The sequence below is a fragment of the Musca domestica genome, unplaced genomic scaffold (assembly GCF_030504385.1).
Source record: "Musca domestica strain aabys unplaced genomic scaffold, Musca_domestica.polishedcontigs.V.1.1 11, whole genome shotgun sequence".
Classification (NCBI taxonomy): domain Eukaryota; kingdom Metazoa; phylum Arthropoda; class Insecta; order Diptera; family Muscidae; genus Musca; species Musca domestica.
The window spans coordinates 17,852,270-17,877,844 of NW_026712133.1; the positions used below are offsets into that span (position 1 = coordinate 17,852,270).

Consider the following 25,575-nt stretch of genomic DNA (forward strand, 5'->3'; position numbering starts at 1 on the left):
CTCTGTTGAAATTGAGTTTTGTTGTAACTATATATTTTCAAAATTGGATATTTTTCATTGGGATAGGATATTTTTATGGTGGAGTTTCCAACAAAATGTCATATTGAATATATGAATTTAGTATTTCTTACTACGAAACAAATTGAGCCCTCTGTTAACAGGAGGATATTTTGTATCCATATACATTTTCTTAAGATAAAAAAAAAATATTTCTTAAAGTAAGACCGATTCACTCAACGAAAAAATAGCTCTCAGGTCCTGAGGAATGCTTCTGTAGGAAAATTCCAGTCCTCGTTTATTTTCAAATCGGACAAATTACGCGTTGAAGATTTTCTCCAGATGAAGCAATTACATTACAAGTCCTGGCGTATGCATTTCTCAGCCAACGAATTTTTATTTGGAGTCTTTGAAAACTTCCTAAGCTCGAAACCCATATAAATTTCCCTTTTCTACTCACCTCTCTGGGATCATCTAAATCTTCATGATCATCATCATTGTTAGCCTCTTTTGTACTGCCATTATTACGTTCCATTTTAACCGATCTATCCAATGTGCCGCTGTTTGTATTACCATTGCCTCCTGTGGTGCTGGGACTGTGATTATCGTAACGACTAAAATGCGCGGAGAAAAACAACAACAACAATTAATGTTTACTCTTAAAACTAGCTAAAAATCTCTTCACAAAAAATCACCTCGATTGTGGCGATGCCCTTTCCGAATGCATTGTATCTGCCTCTGTTGGTGCTGTCGACGATGCACTGGACGATGGTCGATGATACGGAGGTTTACTGATCGGGCTTGGACACTCTGATGGATTTTTCGAACCGTCTCTCAGCACACTGCCACGTACTTCCTGTTCGGCATAGGGACTGCGGAGGGCACGTTTACGCAATGGTTCATATGAAATTGGTCTATACATGGGCGGCACATATGAGGACATATTTCCCAATGTTGAACTACTGGGATGCATGAGTGAATCGCATTCTTGTTTCAGACTACCGGTAGAGCTACCGAGATGGAGAGCAGCGCCAGCGCCGCTACCTAAACCAGCGGCAGAGCTACCACCAGCAGAACTATTTGTACCCGATGGTGGGCCACTAATTATACCTCCTGTACTGGGACAACGTTCCGGTAAACCTAAATTACCGCCACCACCTCCGCCCGGTGCATTGATGCCGCCGGCGGAACTGTTTATGTTACCCGAACCCAAGCTGGAAGAGCCGGTTAGACTGTTGTTGCCAGCACCGCTAATGCTGTTACGTATACTGCGTCGGCTGGGGGAATCCAGCAGCGAAGAGGATTCAATGTGTTGCTGAGCCTGCTGGGCTGCCAAACGCCCTGTTTCCGTGGACAAACCTTTGACCTGCATTAAAAAAAAAAGAAATTGTTCATTGAATTACTTGATCGATAGCAGAGCCTGGTATATTTACCTGTAAATTTTCGGCAGATTTGAGGAAACTGTTGAGGGCCTCTTGTGAGACATGTACTTCACCTTTGTACATAAATTCGAGCAATGCCGCCATGTTGTCGGAGGACGTTGCCTCCAGTATGACAACACATTGTCCATTTGTGGGTGTTGTCTCAAAGAGATCGGCAAATTTTTTCGAACATGCCGCCAATATTAATTTGTGAGCTTTGAAAACAGTGCCTGAAAGGAAGAAGAAGAATAGTTCATTAATTTTTATTCAAACACTTTTAAGAAATTTTGTGAATCTTATATCTATAAAAGAGGAAAATGTTTGTATGTTTGTTTGTTTGTTTGTTTGTTTGTAATTTATGGACTCGAAAACCGCTGAATAGATTTTCCTGAACATTTCCATATATACTGCAACATCGCCTGAAAATAACATAGGCTATATACATTTTTGAATTTCCACTTGGAACTGGAGATATAGCAGCAGAATCGGAGGTACCTCCCAAAAATTTAGATTTTATATGCACATATCTATTGATTGGTTGAAGATACAGTCTCCAAATTTGGAATACGTAACGGAATTTGAAACAAAAATAAGTTTGCCAAATTATATTGTAATCGGTTCAGATTTGGATATAGCTCTCATATATATTTTCGACCGATTTCGTTCATTTGATGCCTCAAACACAATATGAATGTTCGATTCCAATGAAATTTGGAATGTGTGACGGGATTTAATCCGAAAATAAATTTGTCAAATTATATTGAAATCGGTTCAGATTTGGATATAGCTCCGATATATATTTTCGGCCGATTTCAAGCATTTGATGCACCAAACACGCTATGTATCCCCAATTTAAATGAAATTTGAAACGTGTGATAGATTTTATCTAAAAAATTGATTTCCCAAATTATATTGAAATCGGTTCAGATTTAGATATAGCTCCCATATATATTTTCGGCCGATTTCATGTATTTGGTGGACCAAACACGACATGTATTTCCAATTGTAATGAAATTTAAAATAAGTAACGGAATTGGGAGCCAAAATTAATTTGTCAAATTAAATTGAAATCGGTTCAGATTGGGATATAGCTCCCATATATATTTTCGACCGATTTCATGTATTTGATGCACCAAACACGCTATGTATCTCTAATTTCAATGAAATTTGGAATGTGTAGCGGAAATTAAAACAAATATACATTTGTCAAATTATATTAAAATCGGTTCAGATTTGGATATAGCTCTCATATATATTTTCGACCGATTTCATGTATTTTATGCACCATACACGATATGTATGTTCGATTCCAAAGAAATTTGGAATATGTAACGGGATTTTGATTAGAAAATAAATTAGTCAAATTATATTAAAACCGGTTCAGATTTGGATATAGCTCCCATATATATTTTTCGCCGATTTCACATATTTGATGCACAAAACACGATACGTATTTCCGATTCCAACGAAATTCGGCATGAGTGGCTAAATTTGGTACCAAAATAAATTTGACAAATTATATTCAAATACGCTCAGATGTGATTATAGCTCCCAAATATATATTCAGCCGATTTCACATATTTGATGCACCCAAAGCGAGAGAGACAAAATCTGGCACCAGCAAAAATTGCCAAATTATATTGAAATCAGTTGAGGTTTGGATATAGCTAACATATATATTTCCGCCGATTTCATACATATTATGCACCAAACACGATATATATGACCGATTCCAATGAAATTCAGAATGTGTGGCGGAATTTGGTTATAATAATAAATGTGATAAATTAATTGGAAATTAGTGAAGATTTGGATATAGCTCCCATATATATATTCTCGGCCGATTTCACATATTTGACCCACCAATTTCAATGAAATATGAAAGGTGTGGCGGAGTTTGGTGTAAAAGTAATTTTTTTTTAAATTATATTTAAATCGGATCAGATTGGGATATGATTTTAATAAGAACCATTGACCCACAACGCCTTAGGCTAACACTAAAAAACAACACAACAATTTATTTGAAATAAGATTATTACGGCGAAGTATGTTGCTATCTCGAATTCACTAACTGCAATAGAAATGCCACTCTACTTAAAAAAATTGCAGTTTCCTGCACACTTGGTATTTGCTATGAAATAAATAAATCCAAAGGACAAATCCTTCGTGTATGCATGTCATGTTACTGCTTTTGTAATGATTTTGTTTATTAACGCATTAAATTAGTGCAATATTTATTTTTTTTTTAATTTTCAAATTTGTTTTTATTATCCAACATATGTTCGTAAATAAAATTTTGAATGCATATAAAATCAAAAGGGGTAGCGAAGCGCACCGGGTTCAGCTAGTAAGAATATATAAATTGTAATAATATATTTTCCTAAAAGTATGCTTTAAAACACACTATAAATTGTGATCTTTATTTAGAGTTTGGGAAAATCTTAAAATATAAAAATGTCTACCCATCTTCATGGCAACCAAGAAATATCTACGGCAATTTCCTTGTTTCTCGAGAGAAAAAACAAAAAAAAAAAAAAAAAAAGAAAAAAACAGAAAGGGAAACTTCTAAAGGCATATTTTTAAAAACAATTACTTTGGCCCAGCAGGAGTAACAACATGGCAAGCTTTCCAATCTACACTTGATACATCCCACTGCACCACTCCCGCTCCCGCTCTACTGGCTAAGAAGACATTTAACGATTTGACAGCTGTTCAATTTTCCCACAAATGTTTCGGTGCCATAGCGAATGACAGGAACCCCAAAAATTGTGTCGATGAGAGGGAGAACAAACAACAACAAGAGACATAAAATATTTCACTTTTACTTTGAGTGCATGACACGAAGACGTTTGGTTCCTTTTTTGTGTCTGCTTCTTCATTGGAGCGAGAATTTCGGCAGGAAAGAAATAGAAATAGAAAGTGGGTGGATGGTTGGTTGGGTGTTTGCATGAATGCGATATTGGTTGTCAAAAAAGTTGACTGCTGGCAAACTGTCTTTTCAAATTTCTTTAAGTATAAAGTTTGTGAGATACAACAAGTGCCCCATAAACAATCACGAAAACAACAACAAAGAGAAGGACGACGCAGCATAGGCAAGAAAATTTGGTTGGTTCCGCCTGAACAAAGGTGTATTGAAATGTTGTAATAAAAATGCCAAAGACATGAAAACATTGCCGTTTTTTTAGATAAATAAATAAATAACTAGTTTGTTGCTCTAGAGGAGTTGGGTTGTTCTCTTTGCGTGTAAATGGAATTTATGCTATGTGGGGGTTAAAAAAAGAATAATTTTACGTAAAACGAGGGTGAAAAATTTGTACCCCGATTTTTAGATAAATTTAATTAAATGGGCAACAATTTTCACGGGGCGGATTAATTGTGCACCAAATAACCAATATCAGTCCTAATGACCTGAATATTGGCACATCCGACCGAATTCAGTCTAGAAGCAAGTACATCAAATTCGGTAAAAATTGGTTCAGATATAGCCATAGCACCCATATATATATATATATATATATATATATATATATATATATATATATATATATATATATATATATATTTCATCCGATTTGGGGTTTAAGTCCCTCACATTCGTAATATGCATTGGACAACAATGATATTGTATTTGCCTCCCATATATTAGTTCTCTTTGGATCCAAATTATAACTGCTCTAAAGCCAAAGGTTGATAGGAGGTATGATCTGCTTCAAATAAATTATTTTGTTATGGGAACTCTACTAAATATCCATAGTGGTGTAGTATAGTCGGCCCTGACCAACTTTTGATTTTTCCTTACAGATTTAATATGTATTTGAAATCCTGGAGTTTACATAAGATTTAGACTTTTGATGGCTTTTAGGCGACATGGTAGAATTTAATGCCAAATAATTTTGTGGATTATTTTGACTTGGGACGATCCCGTTTCAGGGGAGTTTTTAGCAATCTTTTGAAAAAAAAAGTATCAAAAATACCCCTTTGGGGACTAGCTTGGAGGTTGACAAATATTCAAGATATTCCTCGTATTGTTATCTTTAGTATTGCCGAAGAAAAGTGATTTCAAGGAATCTTAATCCGAAAATTCCAAAAAAAAAAAAAAAATGTAGAAGAGGGGGAACTTATCCCCTTATCCCCAAAACTTATTCTTATAATTTGCTGATAATATGGATAATGTAAATCAACAATGTGGGTAAAAAAATTATCCCATAATTCAAAAACATTGATTCTTAAGATTTTATTCGATTTTGAGTTTCCATCCCACAATTTCGTGTAAAGATTTGGCGCGTTTACATTTTCAATGGTCGAAAGATATTTGTTGTGGTGGTGGTTCTTCTTTTGGCTGTTGTTGTTTTCCTTTGATGTTCATGGTTCAAGACCAAGGAAATTATTTCTTTTTGTATATACCTACATAAATACATATTAACTTGGCCTTATTTTCCTCGTTGATTTACCCCAAACACTGATGCCTGATTTTCTTTTAGCATTTTCTCTTCATCCTGTGTTTGTATGTATTCCCCGGTCATGGGGGGCGTGGGCGATGGGGTAGCACAGCATAGATACATATTTTCTCTGAAAATTAGGTATGTATGCAGGAAAATACAAGTATATATGTCTGTGCATCTTGTTTTGTTATTTCTATTAAATATATGTAACGTTGTAACGCGCATTGTAAAGTATATACATTTGTACACCCCCCCAAAACAACTATATGATATGGCATGATTTTATGGGTTCAAGGTCTTGTCTCTGTTTTTTTTTTTGCTCTCATTCATTCATAATAAAAGGATAACTTTCAATTTTATTCATATTCTTTATATTATCTTGTTTTTATTGTTTGTTTGGTTCAGTTTTTTTTTCATTTCGCTGTCTTCTTCTACTTTAATATTTAACATATATATACTTTGGGATAAAGGAATGTTTATGTTAATAATGTATGTTAGATGGCGGCGTTATACATTTTTTTTTTTTTGGTTGTTTTTGTGGTTTTCTATTTTTCTGCCCACCGGCATTTCTGTGGAAACGTTGTCAATACGGTCTTACAAAATTTAATGCGAAAAAATGAGGTTATGTATGGTAAAGGAATCGTCATATTCTTGTAATAAGATATTCTTAGGTTTCAAAGTATGAAAATATTTAATAGAACAGGGAAACTTTATACAGGGTGAGATAAAAAAAACTGTACCAAAGTCAAACACCATAATTTTTACATTTTTTTAATTTTATTGAATAAAAACAAAAAATGTCGGAAATAGCATTTTAGAATAAGTTTAGAATTTATTCGAATTGGTCACCTTTAGCACGAATTAGGGCTTTCAAACGGCCAATGAAACCGTCACAAGCTGCCCGAATATTGCTCTGTGGTATTTTGGTCCATTCCCGGCGAAGCGCTTGCTTGAGGTGATCGACACTTTGGTATTTTTTAGTCCCAAACTTGCTTTCTAAAATACAATAGTGCATCGGATTGGTATCCGGAGATTTTGGTGGCCATTGTGCTCTGGAAATGAAGCGAGGAACCTCATTTTGTAACCATTCTTGTCCTGTTATAATGTCCAAGGTCTGCGGCCAAAATGTTTGCGTGCCCAAGGCTTTAATACACCCTCCAGAATATTTTCGCGATAATATTCGGCAATTATTCTGATGCAACGGTCAATTAATATGAGCGGAGAGCTACCATTGGCTGTTATGGCGGCCCACACCATCTTGAGTTCTGGTGGCCAACCGAAGGTGCACATTTTCAGCTGACCTCTTTAGCAAGTAAACACGATCGTTTTGTTTGTTTACAAACTGCTGGACAACGAATGTTTTCTCATCGGAGAAAACCAAATTCGGCAGTTCACCGCTTTCGGCCAAGCGAAGCAACTCTTTAGCCTTTTGAGTCAATTTTCTTTCAGTTGCGGTGTAAGTTCTTGCACTTTTTGGAATTTCATTGGCTTTACCCCGAGCTCATTTTTCAATATTTGCCGAATGGAATATTGCGATATGTTCAGCTCACGAGCCATTTTTCGGCCACTGTGAGACGGGTTTCGATCAAGTCGCTTTTTTTACTTTTCGAACCATTTCTGCTGATGTTGCTGTTTTCTTCCGTCCTTGACGTCGGGCTATGCTACCAGTATCACGTTAACGGGCGATGGTACGAGTCACAAAAGATTTATTCACATTTAAATTCTGGAGTGCTCTAACGATAGCCACTTGTGGTTTTCCGGCTAAATATAAAAAATCACACTATCACGCTTGAATTCCATCACGAATAACTTTTTTTCTGGAAAATTCTCACCAAAATGCTTATGTACGCTTGTAAACCCTCTAATGAGTTGTCACTGGAATAATTTTAACAGCTGTCGGACGAGTGACTTAGAAATGACAGCAGTCTGAAGTTGGTTGCAGTTTTCCCATCTCACCCTATACAAATGGTACAATAGTTTGCTATTGATTTTTAGTTGGATAAATTGTTCAGGATAAAATCATCTTAGTGGTCATAGTTATTGCAGCTCTATTGTTTTGTTAAATATTCTTTTGTACTTTTCTTCTAGGAAGTTCCTAATTGCATATCTTTGAAATGTATGCTTTACATCAGAAATCCTTAAATAAAAGTTTTCAAAATAATTCATATATTTTAAAAGGTTCATTAATCACTCGTGTACCAATGTAAACACGAGCTGCTTTATTATGAACTGCTTTATTCCAAAAAAGTATTTGTTTTTAATATTTTTGTCGCATAGTGTAATATTTATAATGCCACAGGTGTTCAAAGGTACTTTTCAAGTAGATTTTAATTTAAGAGCCTCAAAGTATGCTTTGATTTTTGTAAAAACATATATAATAGCTTTGCAAACGAATTTCAAATGGGGAAGCAGTTTTTAGAAGAGAACAAAAATAAAGAATGTATTTTTTAAAGCAAAAAATTTAAAATTGGAATTTTGGAATAACCCAGCAATTCATATTGTTAGTAATCAGAATTAATAGTTTAATTAATATATAATTTTCTTCATTTTTAATCTCCAAATGAACAGAAAACTCTATGTCATGCCACCACACACATACAGCACATATCTATCTGTATATAAAGCATCAAAGCCATAACTATCTAACATCAACAAAATTATTTTCACACTTTTTTCACCCCTCATAACTGATAAGCGATTCAATAGCAGCAGCATAGTGCCGTTCATATTCCCCCCGATCCCAACCAAATGCACGCGCTGGAAAATAACACTGAATTTAGGCCACATACAAAATAAACTTAAAAAAGAAAACAAACAAGCAATACAAGAGCAAAAAAAAAAAAACACTAAATACGAAAAATATTCAGAAGTAGCTATATACTATTTTGTTTGTTTCTTATTTGACGATATATATGGCTGCAGCACTTCATAGTAGTTGTAGTGCAAATGTGCAAAAAAAAGAAAACAATTCGCTGAAAAACAACATAGAATAGGCAGGCAGGCGTATGATTCACCAGCTGGCTCCGACAAAGTCGTGTGATAATAATTATTGAAAATATGTAATCGAAACAAATGAAAATTCCTAATAACATTTCAATTCTTGATAATAAAAAATTGGATTTTTAATTTTTTTATCACATTTATGTATAAATACCGATAAATATATATAAATATTTTTAGTTACGACATAATAGTGAAAATACTTCAGACACCTGCGTGGGCATCAAGTACCACACCCACATTTGGTTGATCGCCACAAGCCCATGCGTTACCCGCCAATCGGAGTAGAGCCATGTTACATTTTTTGTTGAATCATCGTGAAAACACAAAATTTTCATAGTATTTTTGGTCGGTATTTGTTTTTTTGTGAGCACAATAAACTAATTGTATTGCTTATAAAAACGGATTAGGAATGCGTTTTTGATCTTCTTGGGCTAGAAAAGGCCACATTTAAAAGTTCAAAATATGAATCAAACCATGGCATAACAATAAAGGTTGTATAACTTAAAAGGCACTAGGGGAAATACAACTCTGTACTAAGAGTCTAATTGTGTCAACTAGAGATGAATAAAATGTTGACGTTATTCCACAAAATTAAATTCTTTATAGAAATACATTACCTACGAAAATGCATCTTATAACCACTCCAATTATTTAACTAACATTCTTTACTTCTTACAAACATTGCATTTTTAGTTTGAAACAAACTACGTCAGAAAAGGTTCATAAGTTCAATTAATTTATTCACTGGAAATGCGAACTAAAATCAAAGTCGTTCCCAAAAAGGAATAACATTTCTATTTGAGTAAATAGGCTTAACTCCACATTTCTATACCCTCCACCATACATAGTATGGAGGGTATATTAAGTTCGTCATTCCGTATGTAACTCATCGAAATATTAATTTTCGACCCTACAATGTATATTCTTGATCAGCGTAAAATTCTAAGACGATTTAGCCCTGTCCGTCTGTTGTAAACACGCTAGAGTCAACACGAATAAAGATAGAAAACTAAAATTCTGCACAGGTCAATCTTTTGTCTGCAGTCAGGTCAAGTTCGAAGATGGGCTATATGTATATAGTATATCCTCCGTCCAACGTTACCCCCGATTTTCGGTATTTTGATGATTTTAACTACATTTTTCAATGGAATTGTTTGAAATTATACACAAGGAGTTCTCCCTGAGTACTTTACCCTTTGGAAGAGAATTGTCGATCGTTTAGTATAGCATCTACGTTTTAGTATAGCATCCATATAAAGCTACACCGAGATATTCAGTATTTCTACCACATTATTCACTGGAATTGCATAAAATTTCGCATTTGAAGTTCGTAATGGGCACTACAACCAATGATGGAAAATTATCTATGCAGGTCCAGGTCTTAGTATAGCCCCCATATAAGGGCATCTCCCGATATACGATATTTTGGCGATTTTGGGATATTATTCGCCGGAGTTTTTTAAATTTCGTATTTGAAGTTCCTAATGGGTACTAAAACCTTTGACGGAAAATAGTCTATGCAGGTTCTCCTTTTAGTATCGCCCCCATACAACGGTACCTCCCTTTATTCGGTATTTAAGTGACATTAGCGACATTATTCAGCGGAATTGCGTAAAATTTAGTATTTGAAGTTCCTAATGGGTATTGCAGCCTGTGACAGAAAGTTGTCTACGCAGGTACAAGTCTTAGTATAGCCCCCATACAACGGTGTTTCCCTTTATTCGGTATTTGGGTGATAGGAGCGACATTATTCACCGAAAAAATTACTTATCCAGCACCAGGTCTTCGTATAGCCAAAAAGTTGCCTAACTTAAATGAGTCCACCCTACAGCCCTGCCGACCTCTGAACATTTTTGCGCCCTCACAATGGCAGCCTCAAATTCATCCCTGTGCCTTTAACACAGGGTTTTATAGACCTATGATTAATCAACTTTACTAAAATACATGGAAGAATAATACAGGTAGTCGCATCGACAAAGCTGCTGGGACAATAAACTGTCAAATCAATTTTGAATTTGAAATTTTTGAATAAAAAATAATTCAAATTAGTAAAAATTGTTGAAACATGCAAATTATAACAACCTCCGATACGTGTTGTATAAGAAAACTTAAAAAAAGATATACTTATTTTTGACATATCAACGTCAAAAAAAAAAAAAAAAAAAAAAAAAATAAAAATAGTCTTCACACTCGAACACAAAATGCAGACAAGGAGCACCTAAAATTATTAATACTTTTTTATATTTGTTGCATAATCTCTGTTTGGTTGCCCTATCATTTCTCAGAATTTTTACTGGAATCAGCTGATTGCTTGCAATCATACAATGCTGTATGTTTACTGTATACAGTTTTGTAGCAAAAGAGAATTAAATTGCGCTACTCTTTGAGAAAGAATTTGCTGGTCAATTCATATAAAAAATAGAGTTCTATAGTTCAGTAACATTCATGTAAGGCCATATTTGCATGGAACGCATTTTAATAAATGTGCATAATTGATTTGTCAAATCTATAGATTGCATACCATGTAAACGACGCATTTTCATAAAACGTACATTTACGGTGGCAGTATGTCACACACCCCTTTGTTATTATTCATTACCACTTATATGCGTAATTTCCAGGAATCAGAAATTGTGGTAGGCAATAGCCACCTATTACGAGTACTTATCTATTTCTACGCATTTCCTAATTTCAATGTTTTCCGTAATTGCGTGTTAGGTTGGAGAAGTATTGCCCATTTTCATTCATTCATGTGCATGTAGTTGCGTGCATGCCCCTCTCGTCATGGAGACGAAATTATTTTCATTGCCAGAATACAACACTGAATTCGAATTCGGACTCACAGCGAATTCCTAATGCGTCACAAAATGAAAAAAATTATCCCGTTTCTACATTGGAATGTCGTTCGTTGCAAATGCCTCTTGCACTCTTTATAACTATATTATTTTAATCTATTCGATTGGCGCGTGTACAATTCTGTTATTTGCCCAAAAATTCTATTGTGTGTATTAGTGTGACCTACTAAAAACACATATACAAATAAATTTGGCGTTTTTTTTCGGTTTGTTTATCAAGTTCTTTGCGCGTATTTTTTTGCGGTTATTATCAAAATTCGTCACAGCCATCGGTCGGACAAGTGCAGTTGCGTCGTTTTTGATATGGATGTGAATAAAAAAAATACTAATAATAATGACAATAACATCAACAATAAAATCATATAATCAAATTCACACACAGCCAGCCAACTAGTCATTCAATCACTCACTCAGTCAGTCACACTGGCTGTCTATCTTTCTCTCCCTCTTGGTGTATAGTAAACAAATCGACCTATTTTTAATGAAACAGCTTCTGCAGCAGATCGTCGCCTCAACTATATGTGTGAGTCGATCCTTACTCTCTACTCCTTAACAAAAAAAAATTGACAAACGTCATTCAACTACGATCAGCAATAACACATTTGCCTACATAGGCAACCAAACCAACTATATAGTTCGCATAACATTCAAAAATAAGAAAAAAGAATCAGAAAAAAATTTTTCAAAACAGCCGGTTAAATAGAAAAAATAAACAAAAACAAAAAAAGAATAATACAAAAACAAATATAAATAAAGTGTACCACAAATAAATAAGAGCCCCGAAGAGAGTAGGCAACTTCGGCTTGGTGAGACAAGTAACGTATTTACTGCTCAATGCTTTTGCATGCAGTAGCAGCCAAGCAAATGTCATTTGGGGCGATGCTCTTCATTCATTTAAAATTTTTGGGCATTCTCAACGGTTATAACACTCAACAGTGTGAGTTAAACCTTCATGGGAAAGTGTCAATTGAACAGTGATGCCAATGTAAATTATGTTTGATCCCGGCAAACATAATTGGAAATTACAGTGTGAGATAAAAAAAAAAACTGCAACATAGTCAAGCGCCACAGTTTTTACATTTTTTTTTAAATTTTATTGAATGAAAGCACAAAATGTCGGAAATAGCATCAAATTTTAGAATAAGTTTAGATTTGTTCGAAATGATAAGCTTTGGCACGAATTATGGCCTTCAAACGGCCAATGAAACCGTCACACGCTGCCCGAATGTTGCTCTGTGGTATTTTGGCCTATTCCCGGCAAAGCGCTTGCTTCGACACTTTGGTGTATTTTAGTGCCAATTTTGCTTTCCAAAATACTCCAGACACAATAGTCCAACGGATTGGTATCCAGAGATTTTGGAGGTCATTGTGCGCTGGAAATGAAGTGAGGAACCTCATTTTGTAACCATGCTGAATCCTGTTGGAATGTCAAAGATCTGCTTCCAAAATGTTTGCGTGCCCAAGGCTTTAATAACCCTCCCTGAAGCAGTTTTATCATCTCGCCCTGTATATGCTTTTTTATTTAGTAAATATCGTACATATAAAAAGCGACACATTGTCATTACCGATCACATGTACAAAAACGAGACACAGCTAAACTAACCCCACCAATGACAACACACCATGACATGAAATTTATTCTCTGAAGTTATATATCGCTGTAGATCTGCTGTGTGCGTAGAATGTGTGTGTGCGGTGGCGAATCAGCCTTATTTTTTCTAAGAAGGTTTTTTGACGCAAAATATTTTTATCACTTGTTTGGTAAATTCTAAAAAAATAGGTTGTTGTTATTAGAATCAAATGGCATTTCCGTATTGTATGCAGAAATAAAGTGAGAGAGTAAGAGAGGGAGAGTGAGAAAATCGTGTAGATAAGAATCTGAGAGAACGAAAAGAGAGAAAATTGTCCATTTATTTTGTTTTGATTGCAGTGGATTAACGGAAATATTTCTATAGAATGATGCAATTTTAGAGAATTTCTTTTATTTTTATTATGAAATACATATTTATCTATATTTTTTGAAAAAAAAAAAAAAAAAAAATCAACGAGAATATGGTGCAAAGTTCACAAGGAAACGTATATATTTTTGTAGTATTGTAGCTGAGAAAATAAAATCAATTGGAAAATGTGAATGAATCTTTTCTCATCATCATTTAGCAAATTTTACTTGAAATGGTTAAAATGTTGGCAATTGACATTCTCCACTGCCTAAATCGATAGCTCCTGGCTGAGTATGGTTTGATAAAAACAATCCACCGTCTGACCGGAAACAAACCCATAAAAACAGAGGACATGAATTTTCCTTGCAAATAATTCTTTAAAAAAATATAAACCAAATTTTACATTGATGAACTTTTTAAATCCAAGCTTAAAAAATACTGCATTTTTTTGCCATGCGTGCAAAAAAAAAAGAAAGGATTTTGGAAGAATTGCCAAACCCATTATTATTATTATTTTTTGTTTCAGCCAAGAGTATCGGCAAAGGTATAGTGAAGCAAAAACGGGTATAGCTGTCCATGACGATGTCTATGATGATGATTTTCAATATCATAACAAACATTCAATATACACAAGGATAAAAACTAAACTTAACGAAAAAGAAGGAGTAGCAACCCAAAATCCATTTTAAAATGCCATACCATTTGATATCTAAGGTAACACGGTCATGCGTATGAAATTTCCATTCAAAATGGAAATCCATTTTTGTATTGGGGAAGGAAAGGAGATGGGTTCCTTTGTGAGAAGGGAAAGTATATGGAACTCGACAAAATCGAATGGAATTTTGGATTTGGAAATTTGCTACAATTTACAAAAATTATGACATTTTTTTTTTTAAATATCTATGATGAATTTAGTCGAATGTCCATGACAAGTAAGTGCTGAAAAATGATATGACAACGGATTAATGAAATATGTCATGTCAAAGACCTGGTGATTATCATCTGTCACGTTACTGTAAAAATCACCAAGATTTACCTAAAAAAGCCCATATGAAAAATTATAACTTATATAATCCAATCCATGATTTGTCATCGAATATTTTGCTGGGTAGCTTAGTTGGGGCTTCTTAGCCCCTATTTTGAGTGTTTTACTCGACCTGTTCCTTTCAACACTGGTAGGTCTCGTAATGCTTGCAGGGATTGTGGTTTTCTTACTTAGATCTGGTAAGGACATAGTTGGTGTCGCCATAGAGGTAGCAAAACCACCTGGCCAAATCCGAGAAGAAAGTCTGGAGTGAGCAATGACCGGTATTTTCTCGAGTTAGGTGGATTTAAGTGTGAGAGAGTCGGAGTTATGGTATCTTTAAATACTTGCGAAAGTCATTTTTATACCCATTCTATGAAGGGCTGTGGGAGTGCTCTATAAGCACGAGTTTTAAATTAAGTTTGGGATAAAAATTGAAGCCTATAGGAGTATTCGGAAAGGGTAAAATGTGATATATTTCACAATTTTACTCCCCCTCGAAAACGGGCAAATAAAACGCTCTTAGTCGAGTGGCTTAGGGGAAAATATAATCGATTTTATTTTGATATTTGTCATGTTTACTTATCTTTGTAGTCCCTTCATAAGTTGGAGGCATCGGAAGCAGATTCCCTCAATTTTTTCATGCTTGAAAAATACTCGTGAGCGGGAGTGCTCCATGAGTACGAGAATGGCACATGGAATTTCCTCTCCTCTCTTTTGTTTTATAAAGGAAGTGCTTGCGATTCTCCTGTTTGAAAAATAATGGTGGGAATCAAAAAGTTCGAAATTGAGCAAGAGAGAGTTTACTGTAAGAATCGTATACAAAAGCCAAGCGGAGAAAAACAGCAGAAGCGGAATATTTTAAAGGCTCGATTGGTTTTGTGTACAAAAACAACCGTCCTATTATACGCTATGATGGTAGAAACTGGTATCGATTGAATTCGAGACTTTAGAATCCTTTCTGCCACAATTTTCCTTACAAAGCCAAAATAGTACCCGACAAGAGTAAAATCTGTGTGATTTCGAGCTTCCAATCGAAGACGAGCAAAACATACTTGCGCTTATTCGAGTGACGTAGAAATAAAGATTTATTTTTTATTTCTTTTTTTATTCACAGGAGTATTTCCGTACAATTCGAATAGAGTGTAGGAAACGCTTGATTTCAGAGCCCTGATCAGGAGTGCTGGTGAGCACACTTTCTCTTTGCTGCGAATTTCCCCAACTCCAGACCACATAAAAACTCGCTCGAGTTCGAGCAAAGAGTGAAACTCGACAGAAGAGGAGCTAGAGTACTCCTGGGAGTAGAAAAAACAAAACGACAAAACTAATATTTTCGTTTTTGCTCGAATACGGGCGAGCATGCTTTCCTTGTTTTTGAGTGAGAGCAGATTTTACTCTTTCAGTTTCTGTCATACTATTGTCACTCTGCGAGTAATCCCGCTAGCGAACAAGTTTCACTCTCAAGTGAAACCGAGAAAATCTGTGCTCTGGCCTACACGCACTGCTTATCGTGTATGAGTTGGAGGGGTTTTTTAGGTGCTCTTACGCAATTCATTATTATTCATATTTTACCTGCAACTTTTCTGAGATTTGTGGAAACAAATGACAAATTTCAATCATTCCAAAAAAAAAAAAACTCTAACCTCTAAGGGTAAGGACACTTTTCCAAAAAAAAAAAAAAAAAAAAAAAAAAAAAAAAAAAAACATGTATGAATTCAAAACAGTAAACCTTTATAACTAAAATACAATTGAATTTACAATAATATGCAAACATAACAACTTTTTTCGCGACAGCCACTGATAAAGTCGTCGATTTTTTTGTCAAACTCTAACCCAAACTGAAATTTCATAAAAAAGATGGCCAAACATTTATATTCATTTGGTTTATGCTGCTTTGAATCAATCAAGCAAGTAGAAAAAAATGAATCCTGCTGCTGCTGCTGTTACTATATTTTTTGATTAAAATTTGCCATCCAATGAAAAACGAATCACACAATCTACACATTTCCGCCATCAGCGTTCGTCATATACGTACATGAGACGAATGGTACTCTTGATTTCTCCCTCCCATCTCTCTGGCATTTAATCCTTTCTGGCCAGTTCGAAAATCCTTTTGAAAAATCCATAAATGAAAGTAGTCACTCGCCCATACAATTTATTGAACAAGAAATGTTTTTTTTTTCTTTTTTTTTGGGAAAGGCATGGAAGGGATGCATCGAAGAGTGGGAGGGGGTTCGTTGTTTTTTTTTTGTTTTTTGGTTTGGAGACACATTTGTGAAAATTGTGGTTTTTTAATATGCACATATTTCTATTTAAAAATCCTACAACCCCAAAACCCAGGCCCCCAAAAAAAGTTGCACAAAAAATTTGTAATGAAAACAAAACAAATCAAAAAATTGTGTTCTCCAGTATTTTTTGGGGGGAATTATTTGGGTGAGGTTTTAGTATACGATATGAATTTTTGTTTGATGATGACAATTCATCTGTTTCGAAGGGACCCTCATATACATATATGCGTCAATGAATTGTGGTAGGCAGAATCTTTTTAGTAGAGTTTTGCAGTCCAAGTCCAATGAAGCGCATTACCCAGTTATATACTGGAGGGAGGTAGGTTGTTTTTCTTTTTTTTCAGAACAATAACACATTCTTATATTAATATTCATCATATCCAAATTTTTTTCATTATTTTAGGTATGTCCATTTTATGTCTTCAAATGTGAATTGTAATGCCCGTAATGAATGTGTTATTACGGGCATTGCAACAAGCGGGGCGAGAGGGGGAATAACATCTGCATTTTTTGTAATATACTTCATATGAGAAATATGGCTCAAGGCGATTGGAAATATATTTATGTTGTCCCTTTTTTATTATGGCATCAAGCGAAAGTGTTTCATATTCATATATGATATTTAAAGCCAAAAAAAGGACTTGAGTATTGGGAGGAAGAAGGGTGTGCACTCACTACTAAAAGATTACTTTTCTAATGGATATTTTTACAATTTAGTTTGAAAAATATTAATGAAGGTTTTTAAGACTCTCTAAAATTGCTGTATATTAAATAAAATTAAATATTAAAAAATTGATTGCATATTTTCAGGCGAATTGTTCTGGAAATAATTTTTACAGCCTATTTCTTTAGTGTTCTGTTTTTAATATTTCCTAACTTACGATAACGTTTTAAATACATATATTTTTATAAAAATAGGTGACCTTTAGCGAGTGTAAAGCTTGTCTGGTAAGGATGAAAGGGGGTTGGCGTGCAATCACTACTAATATATTGCTTTTCTAATGTGTCTGTTCGTACTTTAGTTTTAAAAATAAGGATAATAATAAAGGTATTCAAGACTCCACAAAATTGGTGTATATTTCAAGAAAATAAAAAAAAAACATTGCATATTTTTAGGCGATTTTTTTTAAAGGAGAAGAATGGGGGTTGTTTCGCACGTATTACCATCAGATTACATTTCTTTTGCAATGGAATTGGCTTAAAATCCACACAAGGCATTCCTTCTGAGTACTTTACATCCTGAAAGAGAATTGTCTATATTGGTGCACAATTTCCTATATCCCCAATATAACTGTACCTTCCGACATTTGGTATTTTGATGATTTAAGTCACATTTTTCAATGGCATTGTCTGAAAATCTACTCAAGGAGTTCCCTGTGAGCTCTTTACCACCTGAAAGAGAATACCCAATATAGGTCCACGATAGCGTATATCCCCCTCACAACTGTGCCCCCCGATATTCGGTATTTTTAAAATTTTAGCCACGTTTTTATAGTGGAATAGTCTGAAAATCCACACAAGGAATTTCCTATAAGTACTTTCGGTACCTTCCGGTATTCGGTATTTAGATGATTTTAGGTACAATATTTACAGAAATTGTTTAAAATTTCGTATATGAAGTTCCTAATAGGTACTACAGCCTGTGACGGAAAATTGTCAATGCAGGTCCACGTCTTCGTATAGCCCCCCTATAAAACGGTACCTTCCTACATTCGGTATTTTCATGATACTAGCGACATTATTCACTGGAATTGTTTCGAATTTCGTATTTAAAGTTCGGAATCGTTACTATAGTCTATGACAAAAAATTACTTATCCAGCACCTCGTCTTCATGTAGCCCCCACATAAAGGTTTTCATTTGAGCGACATTTTTTGACGGATTTTTTTTTTTTGAAAAATTTCAAGTATCTTCCGAATGGTGGAGGGTATAAAAAGTTTTTTTTTATAATGTATCTGTTCATACTTTAGATTCAAAAATAATAACAAAGGTATTCAAGACTCTGCAATATTAGCGAATATTTCCATGAATTCAAAAATATATTGCATAGTTTAAGGCGATTTCTTGTGAAAATCATAATTTACAGCCCAATTCTCTTGAATTCTATTTTATATATTCGCCAAAATGACGATGACGTGTTAAATACATATACTATTTTTTTATTTAAAAAAAGGTCACCCAAACCTTGTCGTCTTGGCGCAATATTATAAATATTGTTGTTCTGCATTTAGATATTTCATCAAAGACCTATATAATATTTAAATATATGTACATAGACGCATACATACATACAAACATTCACATTTTACATTGATTTCATTGTTTTTTTTTTCCTTTCGTTTGCATAGATATGTCGAGTTTCTTGTCCTTTCACAATCTTGAAGCGGCGCAAATATTTTCTTGTCGTCTTATTTGGGTTTTCTTTCGATTATTGCCTGTCTGTTTGTCTGCCGGCATTTGGTTTGTTTTTCTTTATTATTGTTATTTTTTTATTAGCATTTCATAAAATTTGAAGAAAAGTCATAATAATAACACCAAGGAACGTGCATAACCATTCCTTTGCTGGCACCTTTGAAACACACGAGAAAATAAAAGGGACAATAATGCAAAAGCAAACAAAAAAAAAAAAAAACGAAACGAAAAAGAAATCAAATGAAACATCAAGATTGTGTCTACAACGGCGTCACGTCATTATTATTGGGTTTCTTGTTGTTGTTGTTTTCTCCTTCTGAATATAATATAATCTTATGTTAGGTCAGGTATTTTTTATTAGATTTTTGTTTTTGGCCTGTAACCATTTTTTAAAGCTTTTGTGATTTGTGTCAAAAAATATTAAAACAGGAAAAAGTTGAAGAGGCCAGAGTAAACATGAATCTTCAATAAAATTAATTTGGTATTAAAGGAAAGATGCGGCCTAAAAATATGCAACACTTTTGATTTTTATAAAGTTTTGAAAAGGGCCAACTCTTACCGTTGAACATTGTAGGAAACAGGTGGATAAGCATAATAATTGTAACAAATATAATTCAGCGATTTTGAGTGTGACGATGAGAGTGAACTTAAAAAATCCAAAATTTAGCTAAAGATTCAATACTTGAATCTCATTGCTGTAGCATTTCGCTAGGGGTACATTTTTTTTGGGAAATATAGAAAAATAATTACGGTTCTCAATCCAACGCATTCCAGTCCATTACCCCATTACAAAACTACTAAAAGTATTCAATCTTTTTAAGAAAATTCCAAGAATTTGATAAAAGTAATACTAAAGGAAGTTTTGTAAAAGGTTTCTTGCATTTATTCTGCTAAAACAGAATCATTATATCCTAAATATATACAAAGGCATACAACCATAAAGATTAGGCAAAATGCAGGTAAGTAAGTGTATTACCAAAGAGTATGCCCATAAACTCCTGAAGGTATGCAATGTTTTTATACTCTACAGCACATAGTTATAAGGGTATTATGTCTTTGTGCATTTGTTTGTAACACGGAGAAGGAAGAGAGATAGACCCATGGTTACTTTTGATGATCTTCATAGAATAACTTTCTGAGTCAATTGCATGTCAGTCCATCTGTCGTCCGTCTGTCCATTTACTCTTGTTAACAAAATGCAGGTCGCATTTATTATCCGATTGAGATGAAATGTTCTTAACCATATTTCTTTGGCCCAAGGACGAACCATATTGAAATTGGTGATAATCGGATCAGATTTAGATTTCTGGTTAATTCTGCACCACATGGTCAATATCAGTTCAAATTACTTGAATTTTGGCATATCCAACCGAATTCCGATTTGGTGTTTAAGTCCCCCACATTCATAATATGCATTCCACAAGAATGATATTTGGTGCCAGATACCTTATGAGGCTCAAAAATACCTACGTTAAATTTTATCAAAATCGGTTCAGATTTGGACATAGCTCCCATACATATCCTTAATCCGATTTCAAGTTTATTGTGACCAAGTGGCCAAAATCAGTCCGAAAGTCCTGAATTTTGGTACGTCCGACCGAATTGAATCTAGAAACAAGTATATCGAAATTGAAGAAAATATGTTCAGATATAGCTATAGCTCCCATATATATGTTTCATCCGGTTTGGTATTTAAATCCCTCACATTCGTAATATGCATTCGACAATATTGATATTTGGTACCAGATGTCAGATACAGCCCAAAAATACTTGTTAAATTTTATCAATATTGGTTCAGATTTGAATATAGCTCCCATATATATCCTTAATCCGATTTCAGGTTTATTGTGAATATAATGGCAAATATTAGCCCAAATGGAGCGGCTTTCGGGACGTAGGTTTCCATTTTGTGAAACTCAGCTCCGATATATATTTTTTTAAATTTATTCCTTCTCGAAGTCATATCAGGCACTCTATAGTAATGTTTTTTGGTATAAAAGATTAAAATATATCCGTCAAATTTACTGAAAATTGATTCAGAATTGCATATGTCTCCCATATATTAGCTCTGAAACCAAACAATAACTGCTCTACAGCCAAATTTTGATAGGTGGTATGATCTACTTCAAATAAATTTTATTGTTATGGGAGCTCTACTTAATACGCATATTGGTTTCCCTACATCATAGTCGGGCCCGCCCGACTTTTGACTTTTCCTTACTTGTTGGAAGTACAAAATTGTGCCATAAATGTAATTAATGTCTAAAAATACGCTTCAATAAATCCGAATTATTTTTGAAAAGGTAAAAGATGCTGTTCTTTGGTGATCAAATGCTATTCCAAAGAATTTAGTAAATTATTCGGTTTTACGTTTTTGAACAAAATAAGCCTATAAGTATGCAATTTTTTTTCAAAATTGTCTATAGCCTGTATGTATTGTAAACATTAACCTATTAAGATATATTAAACTCATCCTAAAAGTATGCTTCATTTTTCACAAAACTCTAGGTTTCCTTCATTCTCCTTATTTTTAAAAATTTTATAATATGACACAAAAACATGATCTACTTACCATCACATGATAGTGTAACATCTGCCAGCAAATCCGATTTGAATAAATTTGAAAATGTTATGGCCAAATTTGATGAATATGAATTCCATTTCAAACAAAACTGTTGTTGGGGATCCATGATGCTGTGATGTGGGGGTATGTGTTGATTGGTTGTTAGGTACGTAGAGTGGATCGCAAAGACCACCTTATTGAAGATTTAACAAATTAGAAAAACAAATAAATCGACGAATAAATTTGATTGTTTTAACAGAAAAATAATTGCCGTTTGGGTATAGCCAAAAATGTAATGACGTTGTTGTTGTTGTTTTTGACGATTTCGCAGTTGTTGCGTTTTGAATTTTTGAATTTTGTATAAATGCTGAAGTGAATAATTTCTTTGCTTTACATGAAAACCAAATGTCACATAAACCAAAATGTCGTTGCTCTGGCAGATGCACTTGATGACATTCAAAGAAATTTTGATGATGGATGAAGAAGTTTTAAGATACTTTGTTGTTATTGTTTTTGTTGTTGGTATTTTGTAAATTGGGATTATGTTGAATAACGTTAGAAAAGCCAAACCATGAATTTTGAATTTTTCTTCTTTTTCTTAAACAGCGACACTTTTTCCAAATGGCCACTGTTTCTGCTGTGGTTAGAGATGATGATGTTGCTGCTTGTTTTTGATGACAGCAAAGGGTGTTGTTGTTCTTGTTGTCGTTTTTGTTGTTTATGAAATGAAGTCGTTGTTGCCAAACCGATTTTTGTTTTGTTATTTTTGTAATCCCAATAAAATGCGTTTTTCGCATTTAATTTGTTGTTGTTGTTGTGAATGTTCAATGCAATATCCGATTGCTTGATGAATGAATCCGTCCTGCGTTCGCTGTGTTTTTTTGCTTACTTTTCAGGATGATGGGCTTCTCTCTTTCCTGGAGTTGTATTTCTTAAGCTGCAATGAAATTAAGCAGAAAAAAATTTGGAAATTATAAATAAATTGAATTGTCTTTCAATGCGTATGGGATTGATATTGAAATTGTTTATAAGCTTAGTGGTTTTTGGAATTAAAAACAAAAATATTGAAAGTGCATTCTGAGAAGAAAGTGACAGAATTCAATAAAACCAAAATTTATATACCTTGGAACAATTTCCATTTTTTGAAAAATTAGTTTTAAGTTTTGTAGTGAAAAGTATTGAAATTATTTCGTCGTTTTGAAAAATAGCTTTAAAGGCCAATACACTTAATAGAGATTCCCATATACCTGTAGGCTGCGTTTTTGTAAATTTGGTACTAAGAAGGTACGAAAAGTACTAAAAATCGAATACCTTGAATTGAGTAAAATTTAATACTTTTGTATTGGGCAATTCTGAAATTTGGAATGAGAGTCACCGATGGTGTACCGGATAGATGTACCAAAGGGATTTTTTGGAAATCGAACTTTAAGGTTATGGAACGTTCTAAAATTGTACTAAACTTTAAAAATGGTACAATTGCTATAATGTGAACGGAAAAAGCTAAAACCTTGAAATTTGGTATGAGAATCAAGGTTGGAAAGTAAGTCTGATATATGAAGGTGGTTTTGGAGATGTGTGCTAAGTTTGCGAACTGTACTAAACGGTACTAAATTTTGAAAAAAATCATATTGGGTGAATGGATGAAGCTGAAATCTAGAAATTTTGCTTTAAGGTCCCTCTTGTCGGTAGGTTTGTGATAAAGAGGCGGTTTTGTAAATGTTTACCACAAGTCCACGAAAAGTACTAAATAGTACTATATTTGGTACAATTTGGGATTGGGTGAACAAATCATGCTTGAAATCAAAAATGTGGTATTAGGGCCGCTGTTCATGTGTAGCCTGGACATAAGGAGGTTGTATCGGAAATGTGTACTAAAATTGTACGAAAAGTACAAAATGGTACTATATTTGGTATTCGGCGAAGGAATAAAATTGTGAAATTTGATATATATATTACTGATGGTATTTGTGTTTGAGCCGTGGGTTTGGAAATGGGTACTATATTTGTACGAAAAGTACTAAATGGTACTAAATTTGGAATTTGATGAAGGGATTGTCTTGGAACCCTCAAATTTTGATATTGAGATATCTGTTGGTATCAGATATCGAGAGATATGCGGTGGTTTGGAAATGAGTCCTTAACTTATGCGAAAAGTACTAAATGGTACTAAATTTGGTAATGGATGAAGAGATTGGACTGGAATCATCAACTTTGATATTGAGGTCTCTGTTGGTATCTGGAATTGAGATATGTCGGTGGTTTGGAAATGAGTCCTTTATTCGTACGAAAAGTACTAAATAGTACTAAATTTCGTATATTTGGTATTGAGTGAAGGGATAGGGGTGCAATCCTAAAATACCTGTTGGTATTTCGAATTGAGATATGGAGGTGATTTTGGAAGTGTGTACTATAATTGTACAAAAAGTACTAAATGGTACTAAATTTAGTGAAGGAATAGAGCTGAAATCCTGAAATCGAATTTAGATACTGTTGGTGTCGGTAGTTAAGATATGGGGCTGGTTTTGGAAATGTGTGCTATATTTGTAGGAAAAGTACTAAAATGTACTAAATTCGGTATTGGGTGAAGGAATGGAGCTACAATTCTGAAATTTGATAGTGAGCTCTCTGTTGGTATCTGAAATTTAGATATGGTGGTGGCTTTGGAAAATGTGTGCTATAATTGTACAAAGAGTACTATGTTGTACTTAACATGGTATTGTGTGAAAGGATTGGGCTGGAATTCCGAAATTAGATATTGAGGTCTTTGTTAGTATCTGGAATTGAGATGTTCGGAAAGTACTAAATGGTACAAACATTTTATCACTGTTGGTACCTAGGCTAGAGAGAAGTAGATTGCAGAATCCTGAAATTTGATATTGAGTTCAATTTTGGTTTTTAGGGTCCGTACGACACGTGCCGAAAAAATGTCACCAATCTCTTGAAAAATCTTTAGTTTTAGTTTAGTAAAACAATTTCATCTGCATTAAAAAAAATCTGTGGATCTAAGACAGCATTCCCCCCTCTCTCATCAAAAATCCAGCTCACCAGCAATGGTGTCATGTGTCACCCCTTGTGTTGCATACATTTCTTCTGAATGTAATTTTATATTTAGGCAATATTGGAATTAATAAAAAAGACCTATGTTCGATTTTATTTCTTGATTCTCAAAATTTCCAGAAAAAAAGAAATAACATTCTGGATTTCAGAATGCACTCCACACACAATATCATAGCAGATTGACTTGCTCGATCACTGTTTTTTTTTCTTTTGGCGTTTGTAGCACAAGAGACATGCATGTCGTTCATACTTTGCACTGCCGAATATGAGCGAGCAAGCGAGCAGCAGTTTTTGGGGTATACAATTTAATTCCTGGAATTGAAGTAAACACACTAAACTAAATCAAATAAAATATTGTTTGCCGCCAATGATGCCGCCGCCAATAACCTTGAAATACAAGTAACCAAACTGAAAGGCAACAACTACTAAACAACACTAACAGCAAACGACAATATTATCAGGAACAACAACAACAAATAGCAAGCGCAAACGGCAACAGTAAGCAATGAATGGGTCACAACAAGCTAGCTAGCTTAACTACACACAACAGCAAGCAGCAAATGCATCTTCTTCA

At 34.2% G+C, this 25,575-nt stretch overlaps 1 protein-coding gene across 1 annotated transcript in view; it reads right to left on the minus strand.

Moving 5' to 3' along the window:
• LOC101896702 (zinc finger protein chinmo) overlaps nucleotides 1-25,575 on the minus strand; it is a 135,988-nt gene that overhangs the window by 2,234 nt on the left and 108,179 nt on the right. The window contains 4 exon segments of the mRNA XM_059131851.1: nucleotides 458-611; nucleotides 693-1,363; nucleotides 1,431-1,648; nucleotides 21,954-22,881. Of these exon segments, the coding sequence (XP_058987834.1) occupies nucleotides 458-611; nucleotides 693-1,363; nucleotides 1,431-1,648; nucleotides 21,954-22,071 (1,161 nt within the window). The 5' untranslated portion in view covers nucleotides 22,072-22,881.